At 37.9% G+C, this 25,903-nt stretch overlaps 1 protein-coding gene across 1 annotated transcript in view; it reads right to left on the reverse strand.

The window, feature by feature from the left end:
• Positions 1–774: 774 nt before the first annotated feature.
• LNPEP (leucyl and cystinyl aminopeptidase) overlaps positions 775–25,903 on the reverse strand; it is a 101,247-nt gene continuing 76,118 nt past the window's right edge. Inside the window, exons 10-18 of the mRNA XM_027100554.1 lie at positions 24,694–24,854; positions 24,371–24,459; positions 15,619–15,802; positions 14,318–14,471; positions 9,080–9,264; positions 7,413–7,574; positions 5,496–5,636; positions 4,746–4,827; positions 775–4,128 (exon numbers count right to left, since the gene is read on the reverse strand). Coding sequence (XP_026956355.1) covers positions 4,003–4,128; positions 4,746–4,827; positions 5,496–5,636; positions 7,413–7,574; positions 9,080–9,264; positions 14,318–14,471; positions 15,619–15,802; positions 24,371–24,459; positions 24,694–24,854 — 1,284 coding nt within the window. The 3' untranslated portion in view covers positions 775–4,002. The remainder of the gene's footprint in view (positions 4,129–4,745; positions 4,828–5,495; positions 5,637–7,412; positions 7,575–9,079; positions 9,265–14,317; positions 14,472–15,618; positions 15,803–24,370; positions 24,460–24,693; positions 24,855–25,903) is intronic.

Raw genomic sequence — 25,903 nt, forward strand, 5'->3', positions numbered from 1 at the left:
CACTGCCCACATGAGCAACAAGGGAAGGGGACAAGAGGAGACTGTCAAACATGTGGACCTCCACGTCTCATTAGGTACTTTCATGTCCTATGAGAAGGAGGTAGTATGAAATGAATTAGTTATAATACAAAGTAGTAGATTTATTTATATACACTAAGTACATACCCCACTCTCTCCCACCCCACAAAACAAAAACTACTACTCTAGCTATTGCCCAAGGAGGCAATAAGGAAAAGGGAAAAGAGATTTGTCATACTCTGAACCTCAGTTTTCATTAAGTATATATGCATTCATGCAAAGGAACACATATAAAAATGAAATATTAAAAAGTAGCATAGGGCTTCCCGGGTGGCGCAGTGGTTGAGAGTCTGCCTGCTGATGCTGAGCCCTGGTCCGGGAAGATCCCACATGCCGTGGAGCAGCTAAGCCCATGCGCCACAACTACTGAGCCTCTGCTCTAGAGCCCGTGAGCCACAACTACTGAGCCCTCGTGCCACAACTACTGAGCCTGCATGCTGCAACTACTGAAGCCCTTGCGCCTAGAACCCATGCTCTGCAACAAGAGAAGCCACCGCAATGAGAAGCCCGTGCACTGCAACGAAGAGTAGCCCCCACTCACCGCAGCTAGAGAAAGCCCGCGTGCAGCAACAAAGACCCAACGCAGCCAAAAATAAATAAAATAAATTTTAAAAAAATATAAAAAGTAGCATAACATTTACGTACACTTGAAAGAAGAATATACAACCCTCCCCTCTCCCTGCCCTCAAGAACAGATTAGATCAAAACAACAGAAACTACAACTACTCTGTTAGTATGTCCACACAGGCAATAAGAAGAGGGGAAAATGGGACATTTGTCATAGTTTTGGACCTTCACAGTCCATTAGATATCTACTTATCCATGAGAAGGATGAAGGAAATACAAAATCAAACACCCACAGAATAGCAGCAAACACATTTGTACACATTTTAAAAAGAACATACTCTGCCCTTCTCCCACTATTACCATCTCCTTCCAAAAAGGGAAATCAAGTAATTACTCTGTAGCTGTTGTCCATACAGGAAAAATAGGAAGGGTAGAAGAGATTTTCACAGGACAATATTTTACTTTTCATCAGGACAAACTATATTAAAATGAAAGAATATAAAAACATTTCAAAACACATACGTACATTTAAAAAGTATATACCCCCAAAGAGCCACTCAAAGAAATCAATCCACTATTCTATTAGCTATTGCCCATGCAGGCAATAAGGGAAAGGGAGAAGAGGAGGTTTATCATACTTTTGGACTTCCACTTTTCATTTGGTATTTACTTGCCAATGTGGAGAATGAAGCACAAAATAAAAGAAAGTAAAACCCAGCAAAAAAATAAATATATACATATATTTACATAAGCTTTTTAAAGTACAAATGGGGGTGTGAGGGCAGAAGGAGGAAGAAAGCTCTTTAAAAAGAGAGTTAATTCCAATTCAAAAAAAAAAAAAAACAAAGGCAAAAGGGAGAAGAAGAGCTACATCATACCTACGAAATTCAGGTCTTGTTTTGCAAACTCGGCCCAGGAACTGCTGTTCCTGCTGATGCCACATCTCCTGAGATGCATACACCTTCCCTGCAGCCCCATGAAATACATGGGGACTATGGGAATGTTCAGCAGTCTGACCGCAGAGTATCATTCCAGGTGCTTTAGAGGGAGTAGACTCTTAAAATCCAACTCAATAACAGGCTATCCGTATTCCAACAAACTCATCACTTAACTTTCATTTCTTTCTTTCCAATATTCAGAAAGGATTCTGTTCTGTACCCAGTAAGACTGACGCGGCTCAATATCCTCTATATACCCAGAACTCTTCTGACAGCTCTTTGTTCCTACAGTGGCTAAAGTACAGTAAAATGATAACACGAAAGGCAAAGGACATTAGCATTAAGTAGAACCAGTGACAGTACGAAAGTTCATGAACACCAAAACAATGGCAAACAACACAATTTCACTTAAAGAGATTTATATAAAACAAGATGGAGGAAGGCACAAACTTACGGTGGCAGCTGACACTACTTCAGTTTAATTATGTCTAATCACTTGGTATTAACAAGTGATTAGATATAAACAAACTGGACTCCTTAGATTTCTACTTTCATAGCCTTTCAGACCTCCAAAGCATACATTGTTTTCTTCTACAATAAGAAGGCACATCATAATAGTAATCTAGTATGATGTGTCTTTTTACTAATTCAAGTAGACCGTCTCTCTGCAATGAATATAACACTTGTCAAACAGTACTTAATTGTGTCCTGGATCTATGTGCTCATGTAAGACAGAATCCTATTCTGCTGTGCTTCAATCTATTTGAGTTCTCAGAAATACAGTGGTGAAATAAAATTCTGGGGGGAAAAAACTTCAAAAGCTCCAATAATACTTATTATACTACATGTTCTACCTATTATTTAACCTTATATTCCTGACTTAGAGTTAGTTTTTGGAAGCCCCATATAGATGGGATAGCATAACATTAAAAAGGATGGAATTCCATGGGAAAATCTTAGGTGAAAAATGGGTAAATATCCTCTTTATATATGTAGATGTTTTCAAGCAAAATATAAAGTACAAGAATTATTACGAAGAAAGCTTTTCTCCTAAGAATCAAAGAAACACAACAATCTAGGTATAAGTCTGCATAGCTCAAAAAATTCAAGTACGGTATTCCTCCTTTAGAAGGAGTAAGACTGCCATACAGTTTTGGATGCTTTCCTCTCTCTCTTTCTTCTTTCCTTCCATGGCGATTCCTTATAATCTGTTAGTTTGGCCATTACAAAAGAAAACTTTGATTTTTCAACTCAAGAAAAGTACTGGTTCTGACAGTAGAAAAAATTCAAAGCCCACCATATTAAACCTAAATCAAGCTACTCCTACCCACATTCTCTTTATTCCTTTAAGGTACTGTGGTGAACTTTAAATAAAAATGTTCAATTTCTCAAAGGCCCTATTTTAAAATATGCTTCTAATATGCAACTCTATCATATAAAATGAAAATCCACCCAACGGGTATGATTCAGAGAAAGTGTCTATGATTATGCCAAAAAGCAACTTAAACAAATTGTATTCTTAGTAATAAAGTCAGGATAAGAGACATCAGTATTAAAAAAATGCTTGCCATAAATGTAGAAATACTTATTTATAACATAAGGTGTATCTATGGCAGGGAGTGATAAAGGTGTACAGAGGTTTGGAGAATACTGGAATTCATAAGTAAAATAATTGTAATTAACGTTAACTCGGTTTGAAATACTTTCCTGAAAGATGAAAAAGGAAGTGTTAAATATTTGGAAAATTTAATCTTTTGGCCTTGTTATTTAGCTTTACAATACAGCAAAAAATTAAAAATTCTGTAGCACCTGGCTATTCTTCAGAAAAAAAATATAATAGTTATAAACTTCTTCCAGAAAATAAAGGATTATTCAAAACCGCCAGTCAAAGTAGATCTGCACACTTGAGGTCAGTTCTGTATAGTTGCATGCTTCGTCGACTTCATTACCATACTTTTTGAAGCTAACTTTGAACCACATTCAAATAACATCTCTCAACAAGAAGCAACAAGTGGCTAATAAACCAGCAGCCTGCAAAGATGGTGGCTCCTATGGTAGCTCTTTCCTTATTTCACGGTGTCAGCACTTTCCAGATACTGAGAGATAGAACAGAATTCCAAAACAGATATTTTTTCTCCATTTGAATATCTTCAAAGTAGAAAATTACCCATTGTTTTTGTAGATGGTTGGCATGTAGGTGAATATAATTTGGTAATAAATAACTACACACTGCCCGAAGACATTTTAGAAAAGACAGATGAAAAATACAGACGGGCCCTGAGCAAACTATAACTCCTAAGAGTGCAAACAACTCAGCAGCGATCCTGGTTTCACCTTGGCTTTTGCAAAAGCAGCAGAGCCCAAGTTAACAAGCTGTCTGAATGGGTGACCGAATGAGGTGCAGGTATGCATGCTACAGCTAAAACGTCAGCGTTTTAAGGTTCTTTTCCACCCACTGGATGTTCAGCTGAATGACTTCCAAAGCCTCCTGGACACAACGAAGTCGAAAGGTTGCCTCTGACTGATTTTCAAAGAATGCCTGGACCTGTAAGTTGCACACAGAAGTATTTCAAAACAAGAAAAGGATGGTATTTCTCAGGTAACTCTGAATATCCTTTTCAAATAAGCTTTAAGTTAGTGATGGCCGTGCTGATGTCTTAAGAGAAGTAGAGATGAGAAATATTATATTTTAATATTTGAGGTATTTACATCGAGTTCCTGATCAAGTATGGTGAAATCTGAAGTAATTGTAAAAATGAATTCCCCGTACTCCCACAAGGATGAGTAACAGTAAATAACAGTAAATAAGGTAGGGTCTAAAGTTAGGCCTGGTGCCCAATTTTACCCTTGGAATGGAATTCTTCAAAAACAATGTAATCACCACTTACAAAGAAACTTGGCATATGTTGATTTTAATTCAAAAAACTCATTTGTATTAGGGAGACAAAGGAATATTGTTGAGAATGGAATCAGGATTTTTCCTCATTGCTGTGTATCTATCTACCCTTTAGAAATAATCCAGATGCAGAATCATTAGCATTGATGAAGGCAGACAGAGAGAAGGGACAGGATTTGGCATGAGAAGCCACCATCTGACTTAAACTGAGCAGCCTGAGGGCAAAGGGATACCCGACCTCCCCAGTAGCATTTTATACAACCAACCTCAGATAAATGTGCCTTTGTTGAAAACAGGTGAGTTGATCCAGCAACAATACTTTGTATGGTATAGGACCCCAGATGGAACCTGAAGCAACACAAACATAAGGGTGAAAAGCAAAAAAATGAGTCAGTTGCTGGTAAGCAAAGTTCCTGAGTGCAAAGGAAATGCTTAATGTAAGCTATACATGCCCAAGGCAGAGAGGAGTCCTGCCCCTGGGAACGGCAGCTCAGTACATCAGGAGTCATCCCATACACACCTCTGCCAGTGGGAGGAAAGAGTGGGCAGAAGGAGTTCCAGAGAAATTCTTGGCCCATTTTCTCCTCAAAAATCACATCAGACACCCAGAAGGTGTCATTATTGATTTAAAGGAAAAAATGAGCTACATGTGCTATTGAGCTGGGTGTGAGCTCCTAACCAATCCTCTGGTAGTGAGGAGGTATTTTCAACACATGTAACTAAACAGCTATTCTGAAAGAGTCCGTGGCCAGGCCAAGCTAAGTGAGCCGGCGGGGAGCAAGGTTGGGCTTGATTAGCACCAGTGGAACTTCTATGGAACACCACTGTTACATGACTCCTGCCATGGAATTACGGAATTATGTTTACGGATTTCTGGGTGTTTAGTTAAACTAGAACTGAAGCATTTTTCCTCTCACAGCAACACGTAACTCTTGTGAACCAGTACAACCCTGGGAACTGTTTTCAAATGCAGAGCCCGCGAACACTAAAAATTAGGGATTCTTCGAGAAACTTACTTCTGTACAAGCTTACTCCAGTTCTCTTTGACAAAATCCCACGCCAGTAAGTGTCCAGGAAAATGCCGGCCCACTGTTCTAATGATAAATGACAGCTTTTGTGTTCGGATGGTATCTCCATCGAGGCTACTTTTCATTAACCTGAAGAGCAAAGCAGATTTAGCTTCCAAAATTATTCATGATGAAGTGATGACTGAATTTAAATTAATACTGGTCTCCTAATTAAAGCTCTGTGGCAATGCAAGGGATATAAGTTTGGGGTTAGTCTAAGATTCATTAATAGAGTGAAAACTTGTCATTTTTTTTAAATGGAGGAAAAACTCACCAATGAGATAAGCAGTTTAATGTACTGTCACATAGTAATAAATAGCTCTTGATGTAATAAGGACATTTAGGAAATAAATTCTAGTAGAATTTATTATAATTCTGAAGACTAGTATTTTTTTCTGTTAAAAAACTATTTGATTTGAATAGGGAGGTATCTTATTACTCTTAAAAAACTGGGCTGTCATATGAAAATGAAGATACATTTCAGAATACACTCAATAAATTTACTGATACTTCATGTGTACTAGATAATGTTCTAAATTATTGAATAACAGTGCTTGAAATAGGTCATTACTACCTATCCACATTTTACAGTTTAAGAAGCTGAGGTTATGTAATTGCCCCAGTTACACAGCTAATAAATATTAAAGCTGGGCATTTGAATGTAAGCATTTACTATGTGATAATATCTGCTTATAGTCAGAAAACACATACGCCTAAAAGAATGCAGCAGTATTTTTAATAGGGAAAAAAACCCAAATGCTCATTGAGATGTGATGGATTAATGAACTATGATAGAGCCATGTTATGGAATAATACACAGCTATAAAAAAATGAAGTAGGCTTTATGGTAGATCTCAAAGACTGATCATTCACTAAAAAGAACATCACAAAACACTGGGTATAGTATAAACCTATAAATACTCAGACCAGGACTGACACTGTTAACAGAGGAGAGGATAAAAACAGAAGTAAAGGATCAAACAAGAGATACTTTCACGTTTTACACCATTTTCTTAGGTACTGTTTACATACTTTCTTGTGGAAATTTATCAGTTATTAATAGTCTAAAACAAAATTATTACTAATTTAAAAACAAAAACCTTTTCTCTATTTGTTTGGGTCAGAGGCTGGCTACTACTTTAAAGAAAATGACCATTTACAGTGTATCCTTTGGAAAGTGGATCTGGGCAGGTGCTGAAGACATCTCTGGGACATTATTATGATTTATATGAGCAAAATTATACAAGAGAAGCAACGAGACCCAAGTGCCTCCCTCCACCCCCTCCTGGCACTGACTTTCTTTCGAGATACTTCCTATTTCTCTAGGCTACTCAGAGCTCCTCTCCCCTGCCACTGACTGTTCTTCCTGTCGGGAGGCCCTACTCACTGCCCTTCTTTCCCCATGTGAAGCTTCCATTTTCAGGTCTTCATCAGCTGAGTACTTAAAAAGGAAAAGCCTGACAAACTCGCATGAAGGTGTAACCTATCAGCTTTTACATGGCACCTTTTTCTGAAGTGTCTGCATTTTCAAAATGACAGCTGTGACAGAACAATGCCTTGACCAAAAAGAACGAAGCACTAACTGTGGAATTAAAGACAACACGCCAAGGGGATGAAGACGTTTTTAAGGAGAAAGCAGGGCTGTGACTCTTGGCATCTCCAGTCTCTTCTGGGCAAAGCACTGCCTCCTATGGGTACAGGTCCGATCCCTGAGACAAAGCCCTGCACATGCAGGCTCCTCACCGTACTGTCCAAGTCAGGTCCGGCCTGTGAGCAAAGGGAGGAAAAGGGGGATCCCCACCGGAGGAGCATGGTGCTTTTATGCTTTTGGTTTCTATAGATCATATTCCTTTGGTGGTTTCATACCAGTAAAGTTTCCGTACATCCTCTGAGCTGGCAAGAGCTTCAAGTATTTTATTCTTCTCTGCTTCGGAGCCTACAGAGGCATATTTGCTTAAGAGGAATGACCAGCCTCTCTCAGTTTTCGCTCCAACCTTGAACACAGTCGTCATGACATCAGTGGGTAGGCTGTAAGAGAGGTGGTCAAATATGAGAAGAACAAGAAAAAAAAACCCACCTGAATACAAAGGCAAGGAATTGACTAGTGGTAGTGTTCTGGGGTACAGAGCAGGTAATAATAACAGTCTTTACTGTACAATTAATTGTCAAGAAAATGATTAATTCAGTGGCTGCTACTTTCTTAGTGGTGTGACTAAAAGAATATCAATTCAATTTAATATAATAATTATTCACTGTGTACCCACAAAGAACCAGGCAAGCAACTGGCTGGACACTGTGGAGGGGAAGAAGAAGGAGACACAGTCTCTGCCCTCAGGAACTCACAGGCTATCACCAAGTACAGAACAGTAAATATATACATCATAATACAGTGTGGTAAGTCCCATGGTCGAAATACAGCAGCAAATGTAGCAGGAGGGGTGAGAAGAGGGGTCGAAGCACAGTTTGCTGCCTTATTAAGATCTCAGAGCTGAAGAGGGCTTCAACGGGTTACCCAAATACCCCACCTGATGCTTGAATCTTTTCCCATAATGCCCAGTAAGGAACCTGGAGAGAACCAATCATCATCAAAAACATTTCTACTAACTGCTAACTCCACCTGCTGTGTTTTACTCCTAAAAGAGATTTGTTTGACGCCTCGCACCCATTAGGAGAGCTGCCATCAAGAACCCAGAGAATAAATATCTGTGAGGATGTGGAGAAACTGGAACCCTTGTGCACTGTTGGTAGGAATGTAAAACAGCGCAGTCCCTATGGAACACATTATGGGGGTTCTTATAAAATTAAAAATGAAACTATCATATGATTCAGCAATACCACTTCTAGGTATATACAATATATGAAAGAACTGAACAAAGAGGTATTTGTACACCTATGTTCATAGAGCATTATTCACAACAGCCAGAAGGTGGAAGCAACCCAAATGTCTATCAATGGATGAATGGATGAACAAAATGTGGTACATACATACAATGGATTATTCAGCCTTAAAAAGAAAGGAAATTCTGACATATGCTATAACATGGATGAGTCTTAAGGACATTATGTTAAGTGAAATAAACCAGTCACAAAAAGACACATACTGTATGATTTCACTTATATGAGGTATTTAGAGCAGTAAAACTCCTAAAACAGACGGTAGAATGGTGGCTGTCAAGGGCCAGAGTTGGGGGAAAATGGGGAACTGCTGTTTGGGTAAAGAGTTTCAGTTTTGCAAGATGAAATAATTCTGGAGATCTATTGCACAACAGTGTGAATATACTTACACTACTGAACCGTACACTTAAAAATTGTTAAGATATTAAACTTTATGTTATATGTACTTTACCACACACACACACACACACACACACACACACACAAACAGTCGTGCTTGAGAATCAGGTACATAGAGTTCACCTACATCAGCACTGTTGTTTAACATTTATGACCCAGGACGCAGAGGTCCTGGTTTCAGTATACGATGTAGGGCACAGAAGAGAAAGCGAGGTCATTTGAGTGGACGCGCACATCACCTCTGAGTTCCATTGGATGCCACCCAGTCGTTAAACAGCTTCATGGCGGCAGTGCTGCAGTTCTCCAGGCTGTGGGTGCAAGCAAAGTCTAGCAAGGCTGATCGCAGTTCCCGAACAGATGGGCTGCCCTCATCAGTCCACGTCTGCTGTTGGATTTGCCTTTGAAGCAATTTAAATACCTTGGTCTAGGGAGACAGAATGGATTGTAACAGAGCGATCATAATTAGGACAACCAGAAAAATCAGGACAACTAGGTCTCTTTTTTCCCAACACTCAACCAAAGAGAAAAAAAAGGGGGACACAGGCATTACTCACTAAATATCAACAGACATATGAAGTCCACATACAGCTGGGATAGAACCCTTCAATAACTAAGGCCATAAATAAGGTTGCTATAGCCAAGGTGGACTTAATGACATAAGACAGAGAGAATTAATGACTTCCGTGCAGTAGGGAACCTTTCTTCTGTGTATACTCAGCTAGAAGTTATTTTCCTGCCAAAAAGTATCACCTATCACCACTGCTGGAAGGAAGCTGGAACTTCCTGACCTCGTGACTTCAGAATCCATAAATCCATTCAGCAGTGAGAGAAAAATATACTTCTTTACTGATGGGTAGACGCTTAAATGTTTCTGAATCCAGTGTTAAAGGAATATTTAAAATATCATCTAGTTTGATGCTATAACAAATTAATCTAATCAAATTAGCAAGATAATGAGGCCTGCAGGGAAGAATAGTTGTTTATAGTTATTTTTCTCCTTCCCCAACTTTTTATTTAAAAAAATTTCAAACCTACAGGAAAGCCGCAAGAATAGTAAAATTAATACCCATATGGTAGATTCACTGTTTTCTTTTTTAACATTCTTACATTTGTGTATAGCAACACATACACACATATTTTTCTGGTTTTAGCTCAACTATATGAAAGTAAGTTATAGATATCATGATATTTCATTTATAAATACTTCAGCATGCAATTCCCCTATGTAACCATAATACCTTATCACACTTAAGAAAATTAACAGTTATTCAATGGAATCATCTACTATTAAGTCCATTGTTATAATTACTTCTGAATGAGATATCATTCTTAAATATATACTTGTGGTATTAAGAAACCAACAGATATCTTATTTCTTTTTCATCTCTTCTCAGAACAAAAGTGTGGAAGCTGTTCATAGTATGTGGAACTATTTCCATATTCCAAGTTGTGGTGCAGGGGGGAGGAGTGAGGACGCAGGGGATTTAAAAAAATCACCATATAAAATATGCATTTATGAATGTCACTAAAAGGAACAAAAATTCTAATATAAAAATGCTGATAGGTATTTTTTTAGAAAACCTTCATGGCTACAAATAAGGAGACTCAAAACGAAAACAATTTAGAGGCATCCCAGCCCACAGGGTTCTCGGCACAGGAGGGTCTCCTCCCACTGGTACTCTAACACCATCACTGCCATGTCTCATCTCAAGTAGTCAAGTGCCACAGATAACCACATACAACACCTCTTAACACCCCCAAATTAGTTCAGGCTCCTCACAGAGCATAATATTCTTCTAGAGTGCCTCTGTCAATAGTTAAAAGGAATCCTAGTTGGAGAGTTTTAAGCTGCTGAGGCCATTTTCTCACCAGACCTTCTCTGAGTAAGTCTCTTGTGGATCTGACTATGAGAATGGAAAAAAGAATCTGTACAAGAAGACGGCCTCAAACTCCCTTTTGTTTGTTTGCTTCAAAAGCAATGAAATAGAGAACGGACACCTTGTGGAACGTGTGAGTAACAAAGCTTGCCAGTCATTGGGAAGATGTGAAGTGGAAAAATACTTGCCATGCTGACTGATAGTGCAAGGAACATAAAAGCAATGCAGGAGATCCTGCTGGGTACACATGACTGCACTGGCACATGTTGTCTTCCACTGTCCTGACTTTCTCAATGGCTTCATGATAGCATTAGGATGCAGAAAAGAAATGTAAAAGCTACTCATAACTGTCAAAAAGAAACAAAGGAAGAATGAGAGAGAGAGAGAGAGAAAAAAGTTCCATACTTACCATACCATTAAAAAAAATTCAGTGGAGAAAAATGGCAATGATCCTTAAGCGTTTACTAAAACAAAGAAGCCAGTGGGGAAAAACAGAACTTTAAAGTACTGGAAGTATGGGAAACCTGACACTTGAAGATGCTAAATTCCTGAGCAGTTACTCCATTGGAATTACGGGGTATAACTTTACTACTTATACCCTGTACCAAAGAGTCAAGAGGAAGTCCCCAAACAGTTGATTTTAAATATATCTCAGGGGAATTCCCTGGCGGTCCAGTGGTTAGGACTTGGCGTTTTCACTGCCACGGCGGCCCTGGTTCAATTCCTGGTCGGGGAACTAATGTCCTGCAAGCTGGATCATTTTTATCATTTGAAAAAAATATTTCAAATGATAACATAAAAGAGTAAAAGATTGTACTTAAAAAAGAATAATTCTGTTTTTAGAAAATTTGGATTATAAAATCTTTTTTGTAAGTGATTCAGGTTATATTTTTAATATTAATAAATCACAGCAAGTGCTTCAAATTATCTTTCCTTTTTAGAAATAAAATTAAACCTGTTTTTCCCTGGTTCTGCATTAATTTTTTGAAATTTAACCTCATTAAACAACAGAATTCAATCCTCTGATTTCGTAAAGTGAAGATGGTAGGGAGAGGGAATAAATTGATGAGTGATATAAGCTATGTACATGCAATAATATGCAACAACAATAACACAAAATGGTTTTAAAAATAAAACACAGGGCAAGATGCTGACACTTATGTTATATATTACGTTTTGATTTACTGCTTTAATTTTACACTGATGTTCCCAGGGAGTTCTTTCTTGGGTCAACTGAGCTTCTTAAAAGTGAAGTGTCAGCTTTTATTGCAAAAGGATTATCCCACCAAGCCCTCATATGTAAAAGAATGACAGAGTTGTAAGTGATGAGACGGGAATATGACTGAGATCAGATTTTAGCATCAGATGTGAACAATTTGACACAACTCAAATGTGCTTCCAGACTCTACCCACCACACACCACAGCAGACATCACAAAATGTGATATACGGGTAATATATGTTATGTGGGTCTGTGCAGCCTAAATAACACAGTGACCAATAAATGTACACAATGCTCTGGTGACACTGACTTAAAAAATTAATTAGACATCAGTCTTAATTACAAATACTATTTGAAGATTGGATCTAAGGTCTGCCATTCTAATCTCATCTATGGTGTGTCAGATTTCATATTTTAAGAATTTTAATGCTACTAGAATGCCCTAAGATTAGAATAAGAATTTTAAAGATACAGTTTCTCCCTCTTGAATTAAAGCTAACATGACTTTTAACTAACAATCAATGCACGAAGACCTCCAGCAGTCAGGGTCTTACAAACACATACTAAGCCTCCTGCCCTTGCCCTCTAACCACTAATCCCATGGACTGGGGTTATGTATATTCTGCTATGTTCTGAATAAACACGTACCTGCCCAGGAAACTGGAAATCATCATTTGGGATGAAGATGCAGAGTTAGCTGAGTGTCACAGTAGGAAAATATTCAAAAGATCTAACTCCTTGAACTGAGTTCAGCATCTGTGTTCTCAGCACAGGGACAGCCTGAGTATCAAGGCTGACACCAGGCCCTCAACAGAGTTAATGGAGAGAGGCAGGCAGAAGAGTGGCTTCTGCCATCATGAACTTTAACAAGCCTTCAAACTATTTTGATTTAAAATATCAGTTTAAAAAAGGGGAAAAAAAGATAGCAAGAAACGGCTTTGATTTTTCCAATAAAAGGGTATCCTCTGAAAGATGACATTGCTAAAACAAAATACAGCCATATAGCACAAAGAGCAGGGTCTGGAATGAAAGTAAGCTGGGTTTGAATCTCAGCTTTATCATTTACTAGGTAAGTGACTCTGGGGAATTTATTTAGTTTCTCATCTATGTAACGGGGGTAGAAATATCTATTTGGCATTGTGTGAGGATTAAATGAGGTAATCTGCATTAAGCACTAAGCAGGGTGTGCAGAATATAATAAGCACCGAAATGTACTTGTTTCTGGTATGTTTCACTCACTTATTCATTCAACATTTATTGAGTGTCACTATGGGCCAGGTCACATTGCAGGTGCTGGTTTTTATTAAGGCTGGTAGTTGAAAGCCTTATGAAATAGAAGAATGATAAAAATCTTAGTAACTAGAAGATGCCTCAGAAATCACCTAACTGAAGCATCTCACTTACGGGTAGGGATGGGGGGGTGGCTCCTTTGGGGTCAGATCAGAAACTTGTAGGAAAGGTGCTTTTCAAACTCCATATGGCCCCCTGTCCTGCGCTCCCTCCCCGCACTGAGAATCTCGCACGTGATGAGAGAAGTCATCACAGGGGTTGTGCGGCGTAACAGAAAGAGCAGCAGAAAAGAGGATTAAAAAAAAAAAAAAGCAATCCAACACCTTCTTTTTAACAGTGAGGACACCAAAATCTTAAAAGACTTAATCTAATTCCTGGCCCATCACCTCCTTCTTTTTCCTGAAAGCTGCCTTTTGCCTGGTCCTTGGAAAACCTGACTAGTTTATAAAGCAAACCTTGCTGTCAGAATGTGATTCAGAGAATTAGATGAGACAAGGAATTCATCACTCCTTCCCAAACTTTTAAAGACACTGTCAACAATTTAATACTGAAAGTGTCTAAAATAACAACTGTTAAGATCAGGCAGTTGGTTTTAAAAAAGGTAAAACAGTCTCCAATACCAAGGCTCCTTTAGTGCTTTGCAGAGAAACTTATGTTCACCAGCATCACCATCCAAAGACAGTTATCAGTGAGGACTCCCAAAACAGAATATTCTCAGTACAAACATAACTGTCATTTTATAATGACCACTAGGAAATGAATGGGGAGCACTACTTTGCAAAAGGGCCTATTTCAAGCATTTATTATATAAAAATAAACCAAGATTTGAATAGAGACGTTTTCTTTTCATGTGGCCCCATTTTGTCAGAAGTCTATATTTTGATATTCAGACAAGATCATGTCATGCTAACCCTTTATCAACTCATCAGGGTAAGAAATGACATTTTGATTCAAAGTAAAGATTTCACAACTAAGTGAAGAAAATGGAATTCAACTGTTTGCTTTTTCAGTCTATTAGTGCTGAACAGAACATGCATAACACCAGGAAAGGCAAGCAACAAAGAGAACTTGGCAAAAAGGCAGATTTACCACCAGTTTTGAGGCCAGATCCATGTGCCCCAGTTCTTCAAGGTTATAGATGAGTTCTGTCTGGAACAGGGCTTCAGTGATGGGTGCAGTATAGGTCTCATTTCTAAGATAATCAATCAAATCAAAAGCTCTCTGAAGAGGCACCTTGCCTAGGCTAAAGGGTAAAAGAACAAAAAAGTAAATATGCCAAGACAGGCAGCTGAACTGTAAGTATGCTGAGAGACAAATGGCTAGATAGCGGGTGGGGGGATCCTGAAGACCTAAATTTTAAGCTTTGGGTGGTATTCTGTAAAATTAGACTAAATATTATTATCTTTGATTAGTTCGTGTGTGTGACTTAAGGTTAAAGACACATCGCAGGAGAAATAAACAATAGCTCAGCTTTTGTTATGTAAGTCACCTGTAAATTACTACTGATTCAGGAAAAGTATTATAATATTTTAGGTGAGAAAAGATGAAGAGTGCTAATTTTATTTATGTATTAATTACTTTTATTTATCAGGTGAGAGCAGGTGGCAGAAAGAGGATTTGAATCAGAAAGAACTTTTTTATTTGTTATTTGTATGGGAATTTGTCAAACTTGCTAAGGCAAGGTCTGCTGTGAATTTATGGTGAGCACATTTAAAAAATTAACCACTTTACAGAAATCACAACAATGGTGGCTGAGACGATGTAAGGTCACTTCATAAAATATGAACCAAAATAGGACGGTCAAGAGCAGTCAGAAGGAACACATTTGAATATTCCTTGTGTGTCTGACCCATTAACAACCTGAACCAGTAATCTTGCTATTCAGAGGATATTCATACACGGGGTCACTGCCATTGCAGTGACTGGCTGGAGAGGTAAGTCATTGCAGTGACTTGTGGGATGGCTGGGGAGCTAAGTGGTGCTCCAGCTCTCAGAGGTGTCCCTCAAACTAGTGAGGGAGCACCAAGCTTTATGCTGAAACCACCTGCGGCTTCACAAGAATTCTCTCATGAAATAAAGCAAACGTGGAACTTCTACATCAATTTATTCAGCAAATATGTGTCCTGCTTGTTGGTATCTACAGTTTTGAAATATTCTTTAAATCTTATTATACAACTGTTCAATATGTTTGTAGCTGATGTTTCTAGATAGACTATAAAGCCCCTGAAGGCAAGGAATATGTCTTATATCTTCCCAATCCTCCAAAATGAATTATACCTAACAGGCAATACATGCTAGCTCTTCTGAATTGCTTTTCTATAATGTCCTTTTCCTCGAGAATACTTATTTAAAAACAAAACAAAATAAGACCCAAGACAAGCATACTCTACCCTGCAAGTTCAAAGATGTTGTTGATGAGGCTGGCTCGATCTTTGTCACTCAGGACAAAAGGATTTATTTTCAACTGTTTGATCAGTGCTTCCCAGTTGTTGTCTGCATAATGTACAATATAATAGCCAGTCATGTCTGTATTGACCTTGATCCACTTCACTTCTTCTGTGAGATTGATGACAACTAATACAGACCAAAAAATGAGAGAGAGAGAAGGTAATAGGGAAAGAAAAATATTAAACAGATACCTTGTTTGTTTCAAAGTCAATATGGTATTATTATGTAATATTCCACTAAGAAACTAAACGTCTGCCTCCCAGGGCAGTTATTTTCATGTTAACAAAGATCACCACTCATTCACTTAACAATTATTTATTTAATGGTAAACAAGGTAGACATGTGCCTTCTCTCACAGATCTTACAATCTAATGTAACCAGGTGAATAGAATATCATATAAATGTTGTCTATGGAAAAAGAAAACATGGCATTCTGTAGAAGCACAGAGTAGAAATGCTTCACCTCCTAGGGAAGGTTAGGAGAAATTTCTTGAAAGAAATGACATCAAAGTTGAGACTTCAGGATATATAGGTGTTGTTAGCCAAGTAAGAGGGACTCTGAGTATTCAAGGCCCAGAGCGAAAGTGTACACGGAGTCCATGCACTGAACCGGCTCCCAAGTTCACTGTGGCTAGAGGAGGCAGGGAGAGGGGCAGTGTGTGCAGGGTGAGGCACAGGGGAAGACAGTGAGAGAACTATAGAAAATGTGTTCCATCTCAGCCTTTGTTTATGTTAGCAAAGGAAGGACAAACAAAGCCATTTAAAAAGTCACATAATTCGGGCTTCCCTGGTGGTGCAGTGGTTGAGAGTCCGCCTGCCGATGCAGGGGACACGGGTCTGTGCCCCAGTCCGGGAGGATCCCACATGCCGGGGAGCGGCTGGGCCCGTGAGCCATGGCCGCTGAGCCTGTGCGTCTGGAGCCTGTGCTCCGCAACAGGAGAGGCCACAACAGTGAGAGGCCTGCGTACCACACACACACACACACACAAAATTCCATTGTATATATGTGCCACATCTTCTTTATCCATTCATCTGATGATGGGCACTTAGGTTGTTTCCATCTCTGGGCTATTGTAAATAGAGCTGCAATGAACATTTTGGTACATGACTCTTTTTGAATTATGGTTTTCTCAGGGTATATGCCCAGTAGTGGGATTGCTGGGTCATATGGTAGTTCTATTTGTAGCTTTTTAAGGAACCTCCATACTGTTCTCCATAGTGGCTGAACCAATTCACATTCCCACCAGCAGTGCAAGAGTGTTCCCTTTTCTCAGCCATAAAAAGAAACGAAATTGAGCTATTTGTAATGAGGTGGATAGACCTAGAGTCTGTCATACAGAGTGAAGTAAGTCAGAAAGAGAAAGACAAATACCGTATGCTAACACATACATATGGAATTTAAGAAAAAAAAATGTCATGAAGAACCTAGGGGTAAGACAGGAATAAAGACACACACCTACTGGAGAACGGACTTGAGGATATGGGGAGGGGGAAGGGTGAGCTGTGACAGGGCGAGAGAGAGTCATGGACATATATACACTAACAAACGTAAGGTAGATAGCTAGTGGGAAGCAGCCGCGTGGCACAGGGAGATCAGCTCGGTGCTTTGTGACCACCTAGAGGGGTGGGATAGGGAGGGAGGGTGGGAGGGAGGGAGACGCAAGTGGGAAGAGATATGGGAACATATGTATATGTATAACTGATTCACTTTGTTATAAAGCAGAAACACACCATTGTAAAGCAATTATACCCCAATAAAGATGTTAAAAAAAAAGTCACATAATTCAAAGACAGCAAAATAAACATTAGGGAAGGACTAAGGTCTCATTAAGTACAAATAAGAAATTACTGAGTTAAAATAATAGAAAATTGATAATGCAGTTTTTGGCCCCTACCATTAAATATAAATGCTGAGAGAATTGTTAGAAATTTATATGGAATGATTTCAATTAACGTACAATTAACAAGAAGCTAAAAATATGTGACTATAAAAAATATTACTACAAAAGCTGGACTACAAAATATATATAGGAATTCTCAAAACGTTTAAAATTACCAATCAAGAAATGTCCTTCAAAGTTGGCAGTGAGGACGTGAATTTAAAACAATAGTTAAGGGTATGCTTCTAAGCATCTTAAGGTTTAATATTTATTAGACTATAAACCCCATGAGCTTTAGTTTGTGCACTGCTAATCCCTCAGCACTAGAACAATATTCCTAGCAAGTACTCAAAAAATACTCAGTGAATTAACGAATGAACAAAACAATTATGTCATGGTAAGCTGTTTCAAACAAATCTAAATAAAGTTTGTAGATGTTTATGATGTAAGTTTTCTTCCCCATTTTAAAGTAGAGAATACAATTTTTTAAATTATAGGAGAAAGAGTAGAGATAAGAAAAATAATCTAAACTCAGACGATAAAGGCATTACGGGGCATATTTCCTGCCAAGATTTTTCCTATAAACATTTTAACTGAATTAATATTTAATACACTGGATCTATATACATTTATTTTATACTGCGTTTTCACCTATCAGATTTCACCTCCTGCCATTTTCCCACTGTCTTCATATGCAGTATTCAAGTATCTTCAGAATATTTTATTTCAAGACCTACCACAGCTTAACCAATCTCCTATTTGGAAATATTTAGGCTGTTTTAAAATATTCACTATCACAATAATTATATATAAAGGTTTTTACACATAAAATGCTTTGGAAACACATTTAAACCCTTTAGTACCTGAAGTCTTAGGGTTGATCAACTTCAAAAGCATGAATTATTTAAATTTATCAGATTTTCTTAATGCCTTAGTTACTCTAATTCTACTGAAACTGTAAAAGATTTTTAAGATGGAAAGACTTACATTCTGATCATGTCTTAACATGACATATCAGATAATCAGTCTTTTTCATTAAAAACAACTCCATACTAATTTGTTTTATTGCTGCTATAGCAACAGATGGGAAAGATTAATTACATTAATAGGGTTTATTCCTTTTCTAGAGCAGAATGCAGTTCTAAGGTTTATTTGTGATGGCAACAGTAGCTGCTCCAAGTTGGAGATATTTTTAACAAACCTATGACTAATGAAATTAACTTTATCATTAGCTAACGCAAAAATATCAACACTCTCCAGGTCACCAAACACAATTTCCTACAGAGCTTTTATGAAGAAAGGACCTTGGGAAGAAGAACTAAAGAGCTTCAAATCTCCCTTGCCCAACAAAGGAGGCAAGGAATGATAAGTATGGCAATTTTCCCATTGGATAGATACAGGAAAATATTGAAATACAGAGTATCTTCGCTGATAAGCAACTTGCCATGTTGTAAACCTAGCCAAGTCCAGATGGTAGATTGGAGGAACACAGCTGGGAGTGTGCTTGAAATTATTACTGTCATTTTGATGACAGAATATAAAGCAGTGCAGCGACAGCATAGAGAGGAAATTTATCATTTAAAGAATCAACATATTAGTCTCTTTCAGGTCTTCTGAGTGATCCAGAATGGAGGACCTTAAAACCACAGGTATCAAAAAATAATAGCTTTGCACACAAGGGAGGTAACTACATCCTGCAGCTCAAATGTGGATGAGGCGATCCTCATATGTTTTTAATTTATTATAATCATTAACAGATTAACAGTTCAATTTTCACAGTCTACTGAGTAGTAAAACAAGAGTGAGCAACTCCAATGTTAAATGGCAGAAGCCCAGATTAAGTAATCTAATAGGGATTTTAAAAAAACATTTGTCAATGAGTTATGAAAATCAACTACTGTTTTATAAAGAAACATTAAAGCACAGAAACAAAAAATATGTTTTCACTATAAAGCTGCAAAATTTCCTGTGTAGCTTGCTCCAGAGGGCTAGCATGATACATGCAGCTGAACTGCATGCATCCCCTTCTGTTCAAAAGCATTCCGTTCTCCAATACTCCTTTCTTCCCCTTTATTTTATTAGGGGGAAAAGGCAAGAGCAGAGAATGGCACATGATAAATATCCAATCCTAACTACATGCCCTTCCTCCTTCCTCTTGTTTTCAACTGCCTTTCATTTCAATGCCACGTCCTTTAGTTTCAGAGAAATATTTCTGGCACAGTGATATCCTTTTAGAAACATGAATGTTCCAAGTTAGAGTTAATATAAAAATTTCCTATAGTGAAAGAGATTAGGTTTGAATAAAATGTGGAAGACAGAGAGACAGGAAAGAGGAGGGGGGAAAGGAAGGAAGAGAAGGGAGAGGGAGACATTTTAGTGTAATTTCCTCAATAGGTAGTTTAGAAAAATGGTCCCATTCAGCCCTTCTTATGCAAAAAAAAACTATTAACCATTCAAAATCCATGTACATGGGGAAAAGTGACAAAAGCATTGACCACATATAACTTCTATGTTTGATTGAACTAATGGACTAACCCAGCAACCCTGACATTAGAATGCACGAAAATATACTATAGATTTAACAAACCACCAAGATAACACATTGTACTAAAGTCATATGGCAGAAAATAAGCCTCTGTAGTCACTGTCTGGGCTATATTTCTTTTGAGAAAAGAAAAAATTAAAATTCAATTAAACCAAAATTCGTTCTCACAGGAGCATCAGGAACCGAGAAGACCCAACTGTCCTCAAACACTTTTTGTGAGGACAGACATTTTCAGTGTGGACTTTCAAAACCTGAACTGCCGGGAATTAAAATTGCAGCAGCAAGGTAAATAACACAGTTGAGAAGAGGAATTAGCAGACACTGCTTTCAGCACATATTGGCTCAGTTCTACCTCTAGATTAAACCAATCATATTATAGTGCATTTCATATATTTCCCTTTACTAAGAATATTTTCAAATGAAGAGAAACAGAAGGTATCATTTCATCAAGGTTGGAATGCTTTTCCTAGAAATTTTTACAGTGAGATTTGAAATTGAGTCACGTTGTTATAGACTAAATTTATTTATTCAATAAATTTTTGTGTACCTATAGGGTGCTAAGGTTGCAAAAGTGATTGGTGTAACCAAGATCTCCACCCTCAATGGGGGATACATCTAATGTGGGATAAATATAAACAAAACAGTACTTATAGTATATAAAAAGTAGAGAATATCATTAAAACACATAAGTAGGGCATCTAACCTGTCTTGGGGTGAGGGAGGGCTCCTTAGAGTAAGCAATGGATGAGTTGAGATCTGAAGAGTGCATAGGAGTAAAACCAAGGATTCAGGAGGCAGGAGTGTTCTTCCAGAAGAGAAAACATCACATGCAAAGGCCCAGAGACAAGAGGCAGTGCGGCATGTTTGAGTTGCTGAAACAACTTTTGTGCAGTGGAAGCAGAGAGTGCCAGGTAAGGACTTAGAAGGAAATGGCAAATAGCAGGAAAATATGAGCAAGACTTTGGGGTGTGAATCTCAGAAAGAGTTTAAGAAACTGGCATATGAACTAAGCTAAAAAGTAGAGGGCTAATAAAAGTAGATTTCTTATTGTCCAATTATTTCTAATACCACCAAAAACTTATATACCATTGGGAGGTTTGCAAAATTTCCTTATTGGTCCCTTTTGAAAATAGGGAGATGGGTAAAGCAATCTACAGATAGAATGCAATCCCTATCAAATTACCAATGACATTTTTTACAGAACTAGAACAAAAAAATCTTAAAATTTGTATGGAGACACAAAAGACTCCGAACAGCCAAAGCAACCTTGAGGGAAAAAAACGGAGCTGGAGGAATCAGACTCCCTGACTTCAGACTATACTACAAAGCTACAGTAATCAAGACAATATGGTACTGGCATAAAAAGAGAAATACAGATCAATGGAACAGGATAGAAAGCTCAGAGGTAAACCCACGCACCTATGGTCAACTAATCTATGACAAAGGAGGCAAGGATATACAATGGAGAAAAGACAGTCTCTTCAATAAGTGGTACTAGGAAAACTGGACTGCTACGTGTAAAAAAATGAAATTAGAACACTCCCTAACACTATACACAAAAATAAACTGAAAATGGATTAAAGACCTAAATGTAAGACTGGACACTATAAAATTCTTAGAGGAAAACATTTTTTTTTTTTTGCGGTACGTGGGCCTCTCACTGTTGTGGCCTCTCCCATTGCGGAGCACAAGCTCCGGACGCGCAGGCTCAGTGGCCATGGCTCACGGGCCTAGCCGCTCTGTGGCATGTGGGATCTTCCCGGACCGGGGCATGAACCTGTGTCCCCTGCATGGGTAGGTGGACTCTCAACCACTGTGCCACCAGGGAAGCCTGGAAGAACACTCTTTGACATAAATCACAGCAAAATTTTTTTGACCCACCTCTTAGAGTAATGGAAATAAAAACAAAAATAAACAAATGGGACCTAAGGAAACTTAAAAACTTTTGCAAAGTAAAGGAAACTATAAATAAGGTGAAAAGACAAGCGCGAGAAAATATCTGCAAATGAATCAATAGACAAAGGATTAATCTCCAAAATATATAAACAGTTCATGCAGCTCAATATTAAAAAAATAAACAACCCAATCAAAAAATGGACAGAAGATCTAAACAGATATTTCTCCAAAGAAGACAGACAGATGGGCAAGAAGCACATGAAAAGCTGCTCAACATCACTAATTATTAGAGAAATGTAAATCAAAAGTACGGTGAGGTATCACCTCACACTAGTTAGAATGGGCATCATCAGAAAATCTACAAATGACAAATGCTGGAGATGGTGTGGAGAAAAGGGAACCCTCTTGCACTGTTGGTGGGAATGTAAATTGATACAGCCACTATGGAGAACAGTATAGAGGTTCCTTAAAAAACTAAAAATAGAACTACCATACAACACAGCAATCCCACTACTGGGCATATACCTTGAGAAAACCATAATTCAAAAAGAGTCATGCACCAAAATGTTCATTGCAGCTCTATTTACAATAGCCAGGAGATGGAAACCACCTAAGTGTCCATCATCGGATGAATGGATAAAGAAGATGTGGCACATATATACAACGGAATATTAGTCAGCCATAAAAAGAAATGAAATTGAGCTATTTGTAATGAGGTGGATAGACCTAGAGTCTGTCATACAGAGTGAAGTAAGTCAGAAAGAGAAAGACAAATACCATATGCTAACACATATATATGGAATTTAAGAAAAAAAAATGTCATGAAGAACCTAGGGGTAAGACAGGAATAAAGACACAGACCTACTAAAGAATGGACTTGAGGATACGGGGAGGGGGAAGGGTAAGCTGTGACAAAGCAAGAGAGAGGCATGGACATATATACACTACCAAACGTAAGGTAGATAGCTAGTGGGAAGCAGCCGCATAGCACAGGGAGATCAGCTCGGTGCTTTGTGACCGCCTGGAGGGGTGGGATAGGGAGGATGGGAGTGAGGGAGACGCAAGAGGGAAGAGATATGGGAACATATGTATATGTATAACTGATTCACTTTGTTATAAAGCAGAAACTAACACACCATTGTAAAGCAATTATACTCCAATAAAGATGTAAAAAAAAAAAAGGTAAGATATAAAAATCACATGTATACAATATCAACCAAGTAAAAATTATTTTAAAAAAATGACTAGAAAGAAATAATCATGAGATTAGTTACAATAGGGTAATAAGATTTGTTCTCCATCTTCTGGATTTTATATAATGTGCATATGTTATGCTTAAAAATTATTTTTTTTCAATAGTAACATTAATAATGATAACTAACACTTATATAGCACATAACATATGCCAGGCATTATTCTAGGTGCTTCATATAAATGAGCTCAATTAATCCTCACATAACACTATAACGCAAGTATAATTACTCTCTCCATTCTATAGCTCAGGGAAAGAGGCTCAGAGAGGTCACATAACTCACCTAAAATCATACAACTGAACCAGGCAATGTGGCTCCAAAGTCAGACTGTTACTAAGCTACACTCCCCTCTCAAAGATATAGGATTGAACAACAGATCCAATTCAAACAAGAAATTTTCCCTTTCCATAAATCTAAAGTATCACTAATGGTTCCTGCAGAACCCAAGAGCCTCATGTTTTCAGGATGTAAATTAAGAGGATACGTGGTGTAGCATTCAGTGGCATTTAACAGATGGTTAGAAACTACATTTCAATTTCTTTTTATAGACTCCTTGTGGGTCAGCATATACAATCTTTACATTTTATTATCCCCCCACAATCATAATTTCTTGCCCTATCTTCTCATTATCAAAAAATGTATACTGTGTCTACAGGACATTTTGTAATAATTATTTACTACAAATCTGTCTCATGAATCAACGTTTGTCATGCATAAGAATCATCTAGGGTGCTTATTAAAATGCAGTCACCTCAGCCCACCCCTAGAGAGTAGACAGCAGAGCATACTTTAAGAAACTGATCTACTACTTCTAACAAAATATGTATCTAGGATACAAAAACAGAGTATTCGCTATTTTCTACCACAACTGCTAGCATATTCAGTGCAATTTTTTATACCTTATTTCACATGACTAAGAAAGACCAGTTTTATGCAGGATACATAGAATCAATCTCACCTTAGTCACATTTTGTACAGGTGTCTCATAGAACCAGCTCAGAGAGCTGTGTACATTGGAAAGTGTAATGGAAAGTGCAATCTCCTTTCCGCTGCTTGGTCAATTTTTAGAAAATATGCTGTTTCTAATTTCATTTCAGAAAAGTGTTAAATATAGCCAAACCTGATTTCTTGTCCAGTAATGATACTGATCGATACTTTGAATAATTTCCTTCATCAGTGACATAGGATAGTGGAATATGCCACAGAGAGCTGTAAAAAGAAAATACTGGAAGATTATCACTCTTTCCAATATTTCAGTCAGTTACACATAATTTGTTGGGTTATTTTTTTTTTTGTTTTGGCAGGAAGGTGACATTTTTCAAGCTATTCCCGGAAAGGGATAATCTTGTTAGGTTTCTTAAGAACTTATGATTACAAAACATTCAAAAATACTTTAACCTGAGGGTGCAAAAGAGATAGCGGGGAGAGAGAGAGGGCACTCACCTTGCATCTGAAGGCTGAATTTCAGGCTTCATATTTAAAGAAAATCTTTCTTGTTGCACCAGAAGTTCCTTTCCTTTTCTTTGAACAGTCACTAAAGGAAATCCTTTCTGCAGGGTCCAGGTTTTCATCATTTTCCTTACATCTAGTGTTTTGTTTGAGACCTATAGAAAAAAAAAAAATTTTTGCTTAAACAGTCTAAAAATTTTATAGTACCTTTCCCTCTTTCCCTACCACATTCTATGGAGACTACATTTAATGGTAATATAAAAAAGAAGCACAAATGCTGAGTTGAATTTACATTTTTACTCTAGGTAATTGAGCAAGTGCTAAAAGGAAAGTAAACTGGAATACAGCTAAGTGATAACTAAAGAGAGTGAGAGAGGAACTATGTTGAAAAAGCAGCACATATGCTATCAACCAACTGAGTGTTCATTAAAATCCCTAAGAAGATATAAGCACTCCTTCAGGTCACAATACTAACATTTAGAAGGTATGGATAATGATATGCAGTCTAGAATCAGAAGCACTGCTACTCACTCCTGTGAATCAGCTAGGTCCAGATTTCTCTTTATTCCCCAGACCCTCTGCTTTCACAAATGTTAAAGTTCATCTTTTAAAGAGCTCATCCTGTGGGAGTGCCTGGGAGCAGCAGCAGAGGAGTGAGATACAAACAGGTCGGCTGCCTGGACTTTAGGTCTCTCTAGAGAACAGCAGTGAATGTTTTTCATGGTCACATACCCCTTTTTCCTATAAAATACATGAATTTATCTACAAGATCTAGAATCCAGTGTCAGAGGTTCACAGACCCTCTAAAGCTCCCTGTCCCTAAGACATCTGGTATCAATGATTAAGAAGCAATTTTTGAACTACCTCTTTGAAGCAGGTGAGCTAAATTTACGATTCAAATTATTTTTCTAGATTACCTATGGATTTGCAAGCAACTCAAATCATCAAGTGCTTAAAATGTTTTGTAGTATCACGCCACTATGGCAGGCCTTACACCTCAGTCGACATACACCTATTTATTTAAAGCCGAAAAGGATGGAGAAAATCTTCCCAAATGCTTTGTGAGATTAACCTTATGTTTCTCATGGCTCTGACCTATTTATTTCTGGACAAGAGGTTGGGAAGAAAACAAGCTTGCCCCAAAGCAAGGCACTTTTGGGTCTCTGAAACAGAACTGAAATGAAAAGTCCAGTGCATAATTTGA

Source organism: Aethalodelphis obliquidens, unplaced genomic scaffold (assembly GCF_003676395.1).
Source record: "Aethalodelphis obliquidens isolate GAN/ISIS:26980383/991018 unplaced genomic scaffold, ASM367639v1 scaffold4, whole genome shotgun sequence".
In the NCBI taxonomy this organism is placed as follows: Eukaryota; Metazoa; Chordata; class Mammalia; order Artiodactyla; family Delphinidae; genus Aethalodelphis; species Aethalodelphis obliquidens.